Genomic DNA, 15,546 nt, shown 5'->3' with positions numbered 1-15,546 from the left:
AGGTGAAATTACCTGACCCCTGTAACAACACTCCTCATCTCTTCATGAAGCCGGTGGCCCCAGGCTACATTAGCTCCTAGCAGCATAACGCTCATGATAATGTAATGCAGGCACCATGTTTTCAACTGAATGAAGAATGCATGGTAGTGTTGTCATAATACTGGAGTTCCAAACTGTGATACTACACCTACAAAGATACTGATACCATGTTTGACACATTGGGAAAAAAACCACCAACCTGTCAGCATTCTTTATAGAGGCTGGTGTGCTGGTCCTTCAGGTGCTTTGCTTGATTTATTTTGTTTGGATTCTAACAAAAAACACTTTTTTCAAATGGCCAATTTTGGTTTATTTTTTCTGCTTTAAGTTTATTTGATGCTGATGCTTCGTACTTTGCTACTGCCCGGATGGTGTCGACCTCTGTCTGGCATCAACCTCATGGGAAACCTACCTCTAATCATAATCATCTTCTTTGCCCTCAAACCTATTATCATCGCAGACCCCCCTGTGACACATACATTGATGGGAAGGATCATAACCATTAGGATCACTCCAGATAATTGACATCCACAGACTCATCTGATGCTTTGCGCCTCTCCTTGTTTTTGTCTCCCAGACATCCTGTAAATCAGCCGTGGCCTTCTTCCAGTTCAGTATCCTCGCTAACTACTTCTGGTTGCTGGTGGAGGGCATGTACCTGCAGACGCTCCTTGCCCTCACCTTTGTCTTCCAGAAGAAATACTTCTGGTGGTACATACTCATCGGCTGGGGTGGGTGTTCTGCTGATGGTCGCTCCTCTCGGTTTACCTTCATTTCTGTCTTTCCCCTCTCTCTCTCTCTGACTCTTTCCTAATGATCGGGTCACTCTGTTTGTGCCTCCCAGGTGTCCCGACAACGATCATAATGGCGTGGATCCTCACTCGCAACTTCTATGATGACAGAGGGTGAGCCTCCACAGGAGAATATCACAGATAATGTCTGGAGTGTGAACCCTAGCCCTGTGAGAGAGGCGTCGATATTGTTGCCGAACTTTCTTTTTTTTTTTTTTTTTTACAATTATTTCAAAATCATATTTAGTGATCTACTGCACCATATACTAATATCCTTGTGTCACATAATGAGATAGTCACCAATTTTTGGAAGTGAGTCACATTAGTCAGTCAGCTCATAAGCATAGCGTCACATGTTGAATCTCATCATCGTGATCCTAGCATGATAATTGTGAAGTGTTATTACTGTATACTCAGAGGGGATGAAAGATGAATACATTTGCTTCCCCCATCTCTAACACAGCAGGTTGGCTGGACAGCGAGTTGTTGCGCGCTTCGTGACAAGATCTACAGTATTGTTCTTCTGTGACTGGTTTGTTTATCTCATTACTGTCTGCCATGTGTCTCAGGTGCTGGGATGACACAGATGTGGCCTTCATCTGGTGGATCATAAAAGCTCCAATAACTGCATCACTACTGGTGAGTACAGAGCAGTTAAAGCGGGAGCTAGTGAAGAATTATAAGATTCTGCAGTGTTAGATCAGGCTTTTATTGTTGACTCTGCAGCAGCTACTGTGGACACTTACCTGGTGTTTACATTAGGAGCAAAAATAAATGACGGAAGTTGATTCATTTCCTATTTCGAAGCAGGAAAACTTGGACACGTGGTCGACAAGCTTGTTATTTTTAGCAGGTAACGCCGACAATTAATCAGTGCGCTTCCGTCCTTCCCTGCTGGTATGAATTTGTTGTGTTTGTTTGAGTGAAGGTAAAAACAAGCTTTCTGCTCCCCTAAATGCACATATATCATCAATATTACTTATTTTGTCTATGTGACGAGCTGTTAGCAGCAAGGAGCTGAATCTTGTTTTGTGTCTTGTGTGAATTAATTTACACAAGATATCTGCTACATCCCTGTCAAGTCAAATTCTCTGTTTGTGCACTGGAGGTTTTAATTTTCCTATCACACATGTGTATACTGATAATCAGACCAGCACTGGCTTCCATTACTATTTGAGCATTGTTAAAACAGCCTTCAAGAATCAAACTCTGCACATATATCATTCTACACACTGATGCTCAAACACAAAACTGTAGGAACAAGAAGACAACATACTTTTGTCCTGACTTTGTAACTCAAAATTATTATGAGAGTTTGATTGCAGTTAAACAAATACAACTGACTGCAGTTGCTGCACAGAAGATGCACAGATATACAATCTGTACACATTTGGACAGTTCTTCATTTGTTTCGATGTAGGTGAACTTCATCATCTTCATCAATGTGATCCGCATTCTGGTCCAGAAGCTGAAATCTCCAGGCATCGGTGGCAATGACACCAGTCACTTCAAGTGAGAAGAGAATAAATATCCATCCGCACATGATGACATGCACAAACACATAGATACAGGCACGAATGAGCTGCACAAGTTCCTTCTTCATGGGTGTGTTTTTGCACTGTGTGCAGGAGGCTGGCCAAGTCCACTCTGCTCCTGATCCCTCTGTTTGGGATGCACTACATGGTGTTTGCCTTCCTGCCAGAAAACACGGGAGCAGAGGCCCGAATCTTCATCGAGCTGGGTCTGGGATCCTTTCAGGTGAAACACACAATACAGACACAGACCTACATAAAGCTCTTGTAGTCCAAAATGGATAAGTTTGACATATAGAATCTGTATTATTCACAAATACATAGTGATCCAGTGTTAGGTAACTTTTCCCACCATGTAGACAATATTTTTAACATCTGACAGCTCTGGTTAATATTTTTCTGCTCTGAAGGGATTTGTTGTGGCGCTGCTCTACTGTTTCCTGAATGGTGAGGTAAGTAAATACTACTATAAACAACACTGTGCTCAGTATTTAAGAATGAATATGCTATAATTAGAATCAGTCACATTCATCCTAAAACATAATTATTGTGTTCAGTTTCATTGCACTGTCTTGCTGGAGCAGGGAAGGTGAACCAAAATGCATGAGATGGCAGGCATGAAGTGTGATGGATGAGGTTTCAATCTGGATAACGGCAATCCAAGGAACAGGCATACACAAAGGAATATCAGGGAAACAGGAACAGCAGGATCACAGAAACTAAGCAATTGACTCCACAATGACTGAGCAAGAGACTGGACTTAAATATAAACTTAATAAACAAGGTAATGAGATGCAGGTGGAGAAAAGTGGACGGAACATAGGAGACGGTAGAGAATGGAAAAACACTAGTAACGGAAAGACCGATAGGCTGGAAAAAGCTGCAAAGACATTGTAAACAGGGAAGGGCAGATGAGGGAGAAGAAGTTAAGGTGTGGAGGGGGAACTAGACTGGGGAAGAACTCAGGTAACAGGGCTGGGCTAATGAAGACAGATACAAGCAGTGTTGCCACAGTTACCAGGAAAAAGTCATCTGATTACTGATTACTCCTTTAAAAATTAACTTAGTTACTTTACTGATTATGTGTTTTAAAAGTAACTAAGTTAGATTACAAGTTACTTTATAAGTTACATTCAGCAGCTGCCGACAACACCCCCCGCCACCTCAACATAAAAATGACAACCGGTTTTACATTTATTGGAAGTGCATTTTTAACAATAACGCCAAACACAGCATTGATAGTAGCAGAGATCTTGTTTATTATGGCACCAAACATGGGCGAGTCAACCGTGTTTAAGGGCAGAATTTCCTCTACAACATACCACCTGACCAACTTCTTCAACTCTCCCCCACTTACTTGTTTTGCACCAAAGTCTAGCTTTGTTGTTTGGGTGGTGGGGACCCCCTGCAGAAGTCGAGGCCGTGGCTTTGCTCGCAGCTCTCTGCTTAACACCACCTGGTGGGACTTGCTCTGTAAACGTAACCGTGCTGTGCTGTGACTCCAGATGTTGATTCAAATTTTAGTTTGGGTTTTTGAAGCATGATAGTACTTTGCTGCCGGCACAGAGTGTACAAAGAACCTTAATATTCTCATCTTTAGCTGACCCAAACTCAAAATGTACTTCCAGCTAAGAAAATGCGCATCTCTCTCCTCCCTCCACTGTTGTTTGTGTTTGTGTCACTGCGTGGTGTAACACCTGAGTGTCCACATGCTGAAAATGTAACTTGTCGCATATGCAACATCACTCCCAGAGACGCAATAACAAAGCAAAAATATATATTCTTACTAAGGAAAATGACAAAAATAATAGTAACGCACAGTGACAAGAATAAGTAACTTTAATCTGATTTCTGGTTTGGAAATATTAACACGTTAGATTACTCTTTACTGAAAAAAGTGGTCAGATTAGAGTAACGCGTTACTGGCATCATACAAGACAGGTGTGGAGAAAGAAATCAGGCCAGTGGAGAAAACAGGAGGGAAAACAGAAGAAGTGGAAAAACGCTCTAAAGACACCACAAAAAACCTAGAAAACACAAACACAAACAAACCAAACAACAAAACTGAAATGACAGAACAGTGACAGAGTTCCAGAACAGTAGTTACTGTATATCTTGACAGTTAAAAGATCATAGAAGCGGTTTTGCATGTTTCACCCAATCAGTCATACATATGTGCAATGAGCTTTCCTAGTTTTCTTTGTTAAAAAAAAGAAAAGAAAAGAAATACTGATTTTCTTATCATACTGTGATAAATTACATCCAGTGGTTTTCACAGTTGGGAAATCTGGCTGAAAATCTTTGGTATCAGTATTTAATTGGATGAAATTTGCAAATCCAATATCACAGCTCTTTTTTTTAGGTGGGGAAGGCAACAGTATAGACAAAAAATTTAGAGAGGAACATATTCAGTCTGGCCTCTGGACCATTTGTTTTCCATGCTGTTACATTTGGTTTTATTTCTGTGTGTTTATACATGGGCGTGTGTGTTCAGGTGCAGGCCGAACTGAAGAAGAGGTTCTGGAAGTGGCAGACTCAGAGTTACCTGCGCTACAGTAAACGACGGCGCACGCTGTTCACTGAAAGCAGCACGGTCACTCAGATATCTGTCCTGGACAAGTCGAGCCCCAAGCCGGCCTCAGAGACACACGGCCTCACACCCAACAACGTCTCCACTGTCTGAGCAGCGCTGGACGGCGCTGGTCCTTGTGCTGTGTGTTACCAACCTGCCGGGAGTCGTCGTCAACAAAGAGATTAAACCACAGAGCCTGGTTGTTGAATGTTTAAGGTACCTCTTAATTTAACACGATACAAATGATCTGCAGAATCCCACACGGGCTGCCTAATCTATAGGAGTTAACTTGAGTCTCTTTATAAAATCCCACACACATCTTTCACAAACTCAAACTTTACCCCACGATATCAATTATTTTCCAACTTACGGGCTTTATTATTGGCTGAAGAAGAGGTCATATATTTCGGTGCCCTTTGTGTTTATCATAGGCAGGATTTAGCTTAGGGGGCCCTCCTCCACATCTGACTCACATACACCAAATATTTCTCCCATTTTTACTGAAGCTCTCTTATCACGACAGACACCATGAAAACATTTTTATTTTTCACATCAGAATTATCATCAGTTTCTTCAGTCACAGCTCCCTTGAGTGCTTCTGTGCAATTCTGTTTTCTCAGCTGCTGTGTTTTGTGGTTAAATGTGGTTTTTTGCTCATATTTTCACATACTAAGAGGAAAAAGGGCAAGTTGGACAATGATCCGGTAGAGGAGGAACGTAGAGGAATTTCAGGATTTTTTTTTAAATGTGACATCAATTAGCGGGCACGCTTAAACATTTTCGGGCTTGAAAAAATCTTTGACAGTCTCTCTCATTTTCTCCCAATTTTAAATGACAAATTCCTTAGGCACTTAGATAACCTTTGTCCTGGAGAGGGTAGGGAGATTCTGGTGATCATGATAGGAGCTGGCCAGCAGTTCACCACCTTAACCAGCGGTCAGGAGCTACTGGTGTAGCAAGAAGAACTTGATCCCTCACAGGCCTCCCACCCATCACTTTGACACAGCCATTTATATTCTCCTGGAAAAACCTGTCTCCTAAAAATTATGTTAGTGTATTATTCTAAATTATGTTCACAACTATGTTGTGGTGTCAGTGTAATGGCTGCCTGGATTATAATCATAGATGTTTCTATGTGTGATTGAAACACTACATTTATCTGCTGCTATTTATGATCTTTCTCTATCGTAAACCACGTGCTGCCAGTCCTGAAACAGAACCATATAAAAGTATAAATGCTGTTGACACTGTGTGGCAGTCCCATTATTCGGTACTTGCTGTCTTTTTTAAATCCCTCTGGATTGATTGATTCAGATCACCTGTGTGCAGGTGTACTGATTGGCTCCTAATTAATTAGTGAGAGCAATTTGGGGCATTCCCCTCACAGCCAATCAGGGTGCGATGACGCCTTTTTGTGAAGGCACCCTCAGGTGATTTTGATTCTGATTCTGTCCTTGACACTCTGCAGACCTCGTCCAAACAGACTGTCAACACAAGCGCTGCTTTCTAATTTAGCGATGATCAAAAGTCACCATTCATAAGTCACTTGCATCAGGGCCGTGCTGATCTGTGTAACAGGTTTGTTTGCCTTTCAATAGCCTGATGCCTGCAGGTTTCTTTGTTTGAACCTCTACATACACAAGCTCCTCCACATGCAAGAAGCACATTTCCAATCCGTTACTGGCAAAATAGACATTGTTTCCCTTTCGAGGCTGGTTTTCAGGTATTTTCCTGCCAGTGCTGCCACAGCTGCAAGTGGTGAGTGTATTTCAAGATTGCCTATTTTGGCAAAAAAAAACCCAACCCAAACAATTGAAATGCGTTTGTGACTTGCCAGGTACGTTAATGAACAACATCTCAGTGTTGGTAGAATATGTATTTGTCAATATCACATCGCTCTCAAAATATTCTTATGGTGTGAAATTAGTTGTAGGAAGTCATTTCTAGGAGACGGGGCTGTGCTAGAACATGCGACTTAGCCGGAGGTGCTGTTTGTAGCAATCAAACCTCTAAAGTTTCTTTCACAAAGACGGACTCTGGCTTTCATCTCACCAAGAGTCAGCCTCTATTTGTCCGAATTTCACAAAGCTACGTAGTTCCTGACGGTCTTGGGTTGGACTAATTTGCTATGTCCTTTTGATAAATTCAGACTTTTTCCAAACTATTAAACTAACCACAGGAGACAATTTGTCCTTTTTTGTAAAAGAAAAAGTTACATTTTACTTTCATCTTTTTTTTTTAAGGAAGATTCAGAGTTTTAAAAGTTCCAGTAAAATCTCAGTGCAGTGTAGACATGTGGCTGGGATATTGATGCAAGACTCCTGCAGTACTTCTGCTCATTAATCCGTCATGTTGAGGATGATTTTCAAATGGCGACTGGCACATACACTGCTTCATATTTCCAACAGCTTGATCTGTACATACATTGACTTATTGCTCACTCAAAAAACACCAACAAATCACAATTTCTAAGTCATGGTTTTTCTCCTTGTTGTCCTTTTTTCACTTTCAAATAAACATTGATTTTTCATATAGATCATTTCCACCAGTTCTTTAGAGTTTAGATGTCAGTGTGTTACCACCAGTGGCTCTGCATGCAACATGTTGCACAGTGCATTAGTGCACATCTGGAGCACTAGACTGTAAAATCTATTTGTCTGATTACTGCTTGTATGTCTTTGTGTCAGTGTAAATAGACCTGAGCTAGAGTTTACATTTTCTGAACAGAACCGTCCCTCCAACAGATTTGGAAACCATATAAAATGACCTTATTTTTATGGTTGATGAAATGGATTGAACATCTTAAACAGACATGTTGGTATTTATAGATTTAACATATTTTTTTGTACTATACATGTTTTATTCTTCTATGCTGTAATATTGCAAAATGTGGAGAAAATTGTGCTGTACTTTCCCCTGTTTGTTAGCATAGGTTTAGTGATGCTGATTGCTGTGCTAATCCAGATCCTGATTCTGCTGAGAAATAATCTTTATCTGTTTTGAATTTTTCTGTGTTTTGACTTGTCTGGCTCAGTATGTATTTATTCATTGAAGGATATATTATTCAGCTACTGATCACTACAGTGCCTTTATCACAAACTAGAACTCTTTCTCTGCAGTTCAGGTCTTTTGAACCTTCAGTAGGTTTTCTCTCAAAGTCTGTGTAACAAAATCATCCATATAGGAGCGTGACACTATACCATGTACTTGGGTCTCTGCTGTGCGGCATATAACACATGTGCTTCTGTATTGTGTCAGTTTCAAGGCGTGATTCTTGTGTTTGAATAACAAAAACAAGCTTCCACCCAATTTTAAAGTTGTGCAGTGAGGAAGTGAAGGTTGATTTGTTTTTGAGAGAAACTTTATCATGCTATGTGTGTGAACGTTTGGATTACATCCATCTACAGTGTTATTTCTCTGTTGTTCCTTGAAGAAGCGATGTTTCTTTTGCAGGTTCCAGTTTACTACATGAATGTAAGTTTCGTATTTGGTGTTTTCTTATTTGGGCTGGGGATTAACAATATAGGATGAGGCTGGGCATTGTCTATATGTTTCTTATTGCCTCTGTCAAGTGAAAATACTAACCCAACTATATGTAATTCCATCTCACAAAACTCTCTAATATTCAGATCACTTATGCACTTAATGGTCCTGAAGGTAAAAGTATAACAAGTGTTAATCCTGTTCATTAGAGTTTGGGCGTATATTTTGGGTCTCTGCGTTTCCTTTTCAAAATAAAAAATGTAATAACTTTTAGGACTTTCTTTAATACTTCTAAACATCAAATCATCACTGCAGGAACTATTAAACTAGACTACTGTACACATCAGAGGTAATTAAAGGGCCACAAAGATTTTTTTTTCAATGACTCAAAGGTCCATGTGTTGTGGTCAGTCAGGCCACATGCAATAATACTGTAATATTCAAAACAAAATGTCCTTTTCATTCAAAACAAAAATACAAACTAAAATACAATATACAGTATGATTTCAGTGCATTAATTTTTGTTGTTCTTACTTCTGAATTTTGAGGAAACGTCTCTTCAAAATTCCTGTGCTTCGTCTCATAATACTGTTTCAAATTGGAAATCTTATCACAGCTATAGTCTCCTGGCATATTAAGCACACGGGTCAAGTGCTGGCTGGAGGGAGAATGAATGCAAATGTTTCAGTCCATTCTTCTTTGACTTGCTGATTTTCACTGTCCACTTTTCTTTTAGCAGTGAACTTGGAACACGCCATTTTTGTGCGATCTAGGCATCTGTGCTACGGCTGGTAAAATGTCAATATGCAAACTGCTCCAAAAACAAAAGTGAAAGTTAAAAAAAAAAAAAAAAAAAAAAAAATATATATATATATATATATATATATATATATATATATATATATAATATATATATATATATATATATATATATATATATATATATATATATATATATATTTGTGTTATAGCGCTCAATTAACTAATAATTTCACTAAACACATGTCACCAACACGGCTGCTTACCTGGCATAGAAAAGGTACTTAAAAAGATGAAAATCGCAAGTTAAAATGGCCATAACACAACTGCAGTTCTGTGAAAGGAGAGTTGTTCAGTTCTGTGAGCTGCTAACATACAGGAGCAGCTCTGTAATGTTTAAGTCATGGGTTTTGGTGAGCATTCAACGAGATGACGTCCCTAACAAGACTTGGCTGTGTGGTCTATATAATTACGTCTTATTTTTCATTAGTGTGATGACTAACTGATACTTAATTGACTCGGAAAATTATCTTTTAAATTAAAAAAACGTGTGATTCATGGCACAGTTCAAATGGGAAAAAATGATTTGACTCTCGTCACTAATGTACTGAATGTACTTTTTGAAATAAGGTCCCAAGGGCACATTGGAAGGGGTGTGAATTTGCCTCTAAAGAAATACAGAAATATTTTAGTCTTACAACAGATGCACCCTAAATGTCCATCTTGGCAAAAATAGTAACAAATGGGGCTGAGAGCTCAAACAGGAAAGGGACATAGGAAAGGGCCAAGAGATGGATTACCACGCAGAATAAAAAACAAACCTATCATAAACCTCATCCTTGAATCCAGGAGACAGCTGAATATTTTCCACACACAACACTGAGCCACAAGTTAAAAACATTTATTGTTGATACTTCCATAATGTACAAAAAAAACATTCTAATGTGCACACCGAAACAAGATCAAATCGTGCACTTTGCAGTGACAGAGATCAAATGAACAGAAGAGGAGCAGACAGAAGCAGGCTCGAGTGCTTTAAGTTACTTTACATTCAGCCATCAGTACACAAACTGTTGAGCCCCAGTTTTTTTTTTTTTCGTTTTTTGTTTTACCGCTAACTGATTCAGACAAGTGATCAGTAGCCTATAATAATGCAATTTAATAAAGATGACCATCATTAAAGGTTTAAAAGAAAAAAACAGTTGAAACCAAATCACCTTCATGCTTTGCAGTAAAAATCAATAAGAACAAAAAGAGTACAGCAGTTTTTTTTTTTTTTTTTAATGGCACTTTACTTTTCCTCATGTCAGCAAAGATTAACATTCAAAGGAAAAGTGTTAGATGGGTCCTGATGGGACTGGAGCTACAATTTGAGAAATCATTCACAGTTGAAACCCAATATCCGTCTTCTAGCTTATTAATTGCCTCATCCACTCATTATGTTCGAAAAACAAGGACGCAGCTCAGATTCCCTTAATGGCCTGAAAGTTCGACCCTCCCTCGTGATTACATCTGCTGGTCAAAATGAGATCAGAACGATTTAACACGCATGCATCAGCCTGTTAGAAGATACAGAGGCATCACAGGAGGCTTTATACTTTTAGCAAACACTATCACCATTAAAAATAATGAAATCAAAAATAAAAAAAAAATGAGAGAACAACCACAGCGCAAGTTTTTAAATGATAGCTATTCACTTTGAACCACGGAAAACTGGTTTTACAAGGTACGACATTGGCAGCTTGTTTCTGTCACTGCGGTCTATTTATTCACAAAGGTTGGCTACAGACCTTTCAAACACTTCAGCTAACTACATCATAGCTCAAAACAACAGGTTCAAATGAATATGTATTATAATAATAATCATAATAATCATAATAATCATAATAGCAATATCTTTGACATCAACATAGTACTGGCAATAACATAAGGCTCCAACTCCCATATTAATACTAGAGGAAATCATTTTGGAAATACATCAACTAAATGAGGCTTGTGAATCTGTGAGATTGTCAAAATGTTTCTGATGAACTCAACTGAACATTCAACTGAAGCAGAGCAGAGAGGGAGATTTTTTTTTTTTTGTCCAGCCCTTTCCCCAAACATCACATGAAACAGGGCCTCTCTATGGCTGCTGCCGGATCTGCACTGTTATTATTTCAGGTTATACTGAAAACAGACCCAGCAGAGCAACAGGGCAACAGTTTCTGGTCAGCCCTTCTTTCCTCTATCTCTCTCTGGAGTAATACAAATTTAAAATGGTAATTTGCAGGTCAAGAGATGTACGGACATTTAGAGTGAGCCTGGACAGAAAAGTGGTCGAAAAGTGAACATTTTAGAAACTATATTCCAGTTTCAGGAAACATTCCGATGTTATCTACACAGCATTGATCTAATGGTGGATGTGACCCCAAAAAAATTAGAAACCATTGCTCATGAGGTAAAGAAACAGTCACTTTTAACCAAATTTAGCCATTTTAACCAAGATTAAAGGGATACAGTGTGCATTGTGTAAAATTTCTTTACTGTTTCTAGCAATTTTGACTTGTATTATATATAAAGTACATGTACTAAATCAAATGCAGTCACTAAAATACTTTTTAGATATCCTAGTATGTAGACAAAGACAATTGTATCAGGTCAATTAAAAATAAAATGGACATTCATATTTACATATTAACTTGTCTTCAGTTTAGTTTCTGTAGGAATATGGTGTTTCATTTTTAAATATTTTTATTCAAAATCAAGCTATTAGTGCAAAAAAAAAAAGAAAAAAACTGAAAAAAGCTTTGAAACTGCATTTAGACCACCATGTAGTCAGATATAATTTACAGAAAATATAACTGGACAGTTAAATGACTGATTTAACTTTAAAAACAAAATATCTGAAACGTTCACATCCCTTTTGAAAGTCTGTAAAGATGTATAAAAGCATAACTGAATACATCCACAAATTATACCTTTTTAAAAAGTTATAAAACAAAATGTAAAAACAAAACAAATCCAGTTGGCAGAACATAAATAATTATTATTTAACTGAATTGTGTCAGTTTTGGGACTCTGTAGTGACGTCTTTTTACCTGCAAATTATCAAAATTAATGCGTATGAGGAGTTAAACTCAACATCTAACATGGTATTCACATAGTTACTGAACTGACTTTTCTATTATTATTAGTCATAAATAAAGTTTATTGTGCAATAAGTTATTCACTCAATTGTTGTTTTGGAGTTTTCAAGTTCAAGTTTTTCTTTAAAAACCTTACAGATATTTATAGTTGGATCAAATTATTTTTCTGTTTAGGAATATTTTTTGAAATTCAGTTGGATTACATAGAAATATTGATTACAACCACTTGACAATTTTAGTGTAAAATGGTCTCACATTTTGAAGATTAACAAAGAAAAGTCTCTTGTCGTTCAGATGTTATAGTCCTGTGATTTTCATTGCTTCTGCTGCAGAGAAAAAAAAAACAATGTATGTGCTGATAAAACAAAAGTACATTTATTCTTGATACAGTCTACTGTACATTGACATATGAGTTGGTATACTGTAGCACTGCTCGATTAAAAGTCTAATCTGTCGTATGTTCTGCTCATCATTAGCAAAGATGAGTTAAAGTAGTTTGAAGGCCTCCAGGTTTAAAACACTGATTTAGTCTAGCATAATAAAAGCACTTTGTTCAACCCTTTTCTTTACTTTGCAGTTTTGTTTTGAAATGAAAGACAAATCTCTCTTATTCTTTAAAATCATCAACAGAAGTCAAAATACTTGTTTTGTGCTTAAAGGCACTTTTGGAGACACAAAGTATAGTCAAACGTTGGGATTCAGAGGGTAGTTTAGTCAGACCAAAGGAACAAAAGTCTGCTGTGACATCAGTTGCAAAGCGACATCAGCCTTTGCAAACAGATACGGCTGTGCAAAAATTCAGTGAGCAGTCGAATAATTTCGTCTTTGGAATGAAAGAATTGCCTAGAGTTAAAAGTCTGTCTCTCCAAAGGTAACATCTGTCTCAGTGTGCTTGTTTACATGCATACAGAGATCAAATGTCACCAGAGAGAATCACTGGAGAAACACAAAGAGACACCAAGGTTGTACAAGGGATTCATCTGAAAACACAAAACTCATTAATTAAAATTCAAACTGAGTTTTCAGAAGGAGAAATTAGGAGGATTTGTTGCAGACTGCGTTTTCGATGGTCTACTTCTTCACTTCGACCAGTACATTATTCCTGCAGGAGGCCACTGAAGAAGCTCAGCTGTGTGTAAGTGAGCGTCACCTCCACAGCAGCCAGATAGAGTTCATGAAGAAAAATAACACATTTAACATCCAATTCAACACTGAATTCTCACAACAAAAGAAATAAAACACAATATAAGTAAATGCAAATTCATGCAAGCAGTTGAGCTCATGACACTTTCATCACGAGTATTTCATTGACATTTTCTGTACTCACGGCTGTTTGAAACTACAGACTACCACAGTCTCCTCTCCTTCCAGTGCTGAGAGTTAATAGAGAGGTTTGTGTTTGTGGTTGTAGTCTGTAAACCTCAGCATCGCGCACATATCTGAAGAAGACGCTCTAAGCCATCATCTCACCCTGGCGTTCTTTTTTTTTTTCTCAGTTTTTTTGGCATTTCACATAACTATAGAAAATATGTCCTTCTCTTGAATACCTTGCTTCCAGCTGTTGGATCCAGATGAAAACATCTCTTCAACATTCCTCAGTCTTCAATACTCATAATGTGGTTTTACATCAGTCACAGTTTACACAGGAAACATAAATGATTGTGCCAGTGATGAGAAAATAACACTGAGCTTTCACATGAAGAGGGCTGCAGTTGGCTGTGCTTCTTAAGCACCGAATGGGTTTTATAAATCTAGGTGTGACCTTTAGCACAATCAGGAACAGATTTGATGGTGACAAGTTGTTTTTTTTTGTTTTTTTAACACTGATTTGATGCTAACCTTTACTTTATAAATAGTCTTCAACATATTTAAGAAGAAAACTACATAGTTTAAGAAAAACTACACAAGAAAACTCAACATTTTCTGTACATCAGAGAGGGTCAGAATCGGAGCAGCATACACTGAGATATCATGACTGTAGTCCACACCCTCTTTTCAGTATATCCTCCTTTCCATGACCTTAGTTTGTAATGCAACCTGCACAACTACAAAAAAAAAAAGAAGCCAAACAAGACAATGTAACTTGCTTTTAGCTAAATAATCTTCATGTGTAAAATCAGTGGACTGCTCCTTTAAGGTATTTACATTGCCCAGTGTCTTTTTAAAAAAGAAATAAAAATAAACTATTTCAAATGGCACAGCAGCTGTGATGTCTGAGTGGAGTTATAATGTGAAATACAGTGTGGGGGTGAAGGTCGAGGACAAATGTAAAACCCTCCTCAGACTGGAATGATCTCAGTGAGAGGACACACTGTAGAGCTCTCTGGTCCCTCTGTGCTGTACTGTAGCACCACACGACTTTAAACACTAATACAATATGTACAGAGAGATGAGACCATGCTTCTTCTGCATGTCCCAGCCCAGCGAGACACTAGATATACAGGAATATCCCACCCATGCCCCTTTGAAGATGACAGGCTGCTCAGGAATAGGATGATTCAATTTTTACATTATTATTTTTTTTTTTTTTACCCTCCAGCTGCACCTGAACCAGGACACGAGGAGATTCATTATTTGGCACCTGACATTCAGGCTCAGAGTGGAGCAGGTCAGACTAGAGGCTGTTCTGGGTCGGTGGAGTTGAGCTGGGTTTCCATCATGGTGTCGTTTGGGTATGGGTTGGGGTACGGGTTGAGGAAGGGGTTGGTGAGGCTGGTCATGGGAACGAGGGTGGGCGTGGCAGATTTGGCGGCATCGGGTCTGGAGGCGGCAGCATCGGTGGTCGACGTGGAATCCCCACCAGCGCCATTCAAGTGGCCAGGGTCTCGGCCTGCAGGCTGGACATGCGGATCTGGGAGCTGCTCTTGCTGAGGATGGACAGCTGCGTCCCCCCGTTCACCCCACTGCTCGCCAGCGAAGGATGCCGGTGCTTCAGGTCCACAGCAAAGTACCTGTTCACCGTCCAGCTGCGCCATTTCCTCTTGATCTCCGATTGCACCTTGAGGGATATACTTCACAAGGTCATTATTAATGGACCTCGCTGGAAAGAGACAAGCTCACTGTCCTTCAGTCTCACTCTACCTCTGTCTGTGCTGTGTTTAAGGCTAATTTCCTTCTATCTTTTAACTGATTTTCACTGAAAAGTGCTCTCAAAGCAATACGCTGGTTTAAACCAATCAGCACCATAAATGTATCTTGTGTTTTGAACATGGACCAATTTAAACTCAGATAAAATGAAACAG

The 15,546-nt window shown here is 38.8% G+C and overlaps 2 protein-coding genes across 3 annotated transcripts in view; one reads left to right on the top strand and one right to left on the bottom strand.

Annotated features, from left to right (window-relative positions):
• Nucleotides 1-8,881, top strand: part of LOC119028013 (pituitary adenylate cyclase-activating polypeptide type I receptor-like) — a 37,729-nt gene extending 28,848 nt beyond the window's left edge. Inside the window, exons 7-13 of the mRNA XM_037113470.1 lie at nucleotides 617-770; nucleotides 884-944; nucleotides 1,400-1,469; nucleotides 2,251-2,342; nucleotides 2,459-2,588; nucleotides 2,773-2,814; nucleotides 4,857-8,881. Coding sequence (XP_036969365.1) covers nucleotides 617-770; nucleotides 884-944; nucleotides 1,400-1,469; nucleotides 2,251-2,342; nucleotides 2,459-2,588; nucleotides 2,773-2,814; nucleotides 4,857-5,045 — 738 coding nt within the window. The 3' untranslated portion in view covers nucleotides 5,046-8,881. The remainder of the gene's footprint in view (nucleotides 1-616; nucleotides 771-883; nucleotides 945-1,399; nucleotides 1,470-2,250; nucleotides 2,343-2,458; nucleotides 2,589-2,772; nucleotides 2,815-4,856) is intronic.
• A 1,180-nt stretch (nucleotides 8,882-10,061) lies between these two features.
• Nucleotides 10,062-15,546, bottom strand: part of adcyap1r1b (adenylate cyclase activating polypeptide 1b (pituitary) receptor type I) — a 32,009-nt gene continuing 26,524 nt past the window's right edge. Inside the window, exon 14 of one of the 2 annotated variants that reach the window (XM_037115829.1) lies at nucleotides 10,062-15,315. In XM_037115829.1, coding sequence (XP_036971724.1) covers nucleotides 14,914-15,315 — 402 coding nt within the window. In that variant the 3' untranslated portion in view covers nucleotides 10,062-14,913. The remainder of the gene's footprint in view (nucleotides 15,316-15,546) is intronic. The other variant, XM_037115830.1, reaches the window with a different exon arrangement.

The sequence above is a fragment of the Acanthopagrus latus genome, chromosome 11 (assembly GCF_904848185.1).
Source record: "Acanthopagrus latus isolate v.2019 chromosome 11, fAcaLat1.1, whole genome shotgun sequence".
NCBI lineage: Eukaryota > Metazoa > Chordata > Actinopteri > Spariformes > Sparidae > Acanthopagrus > Acanthopagrus latus.
The sequence above is the reverse complement of the archived record's forward strand: the minus strand, read 5'-3'. Positions and strand labels throughout refer to the sequence as shown.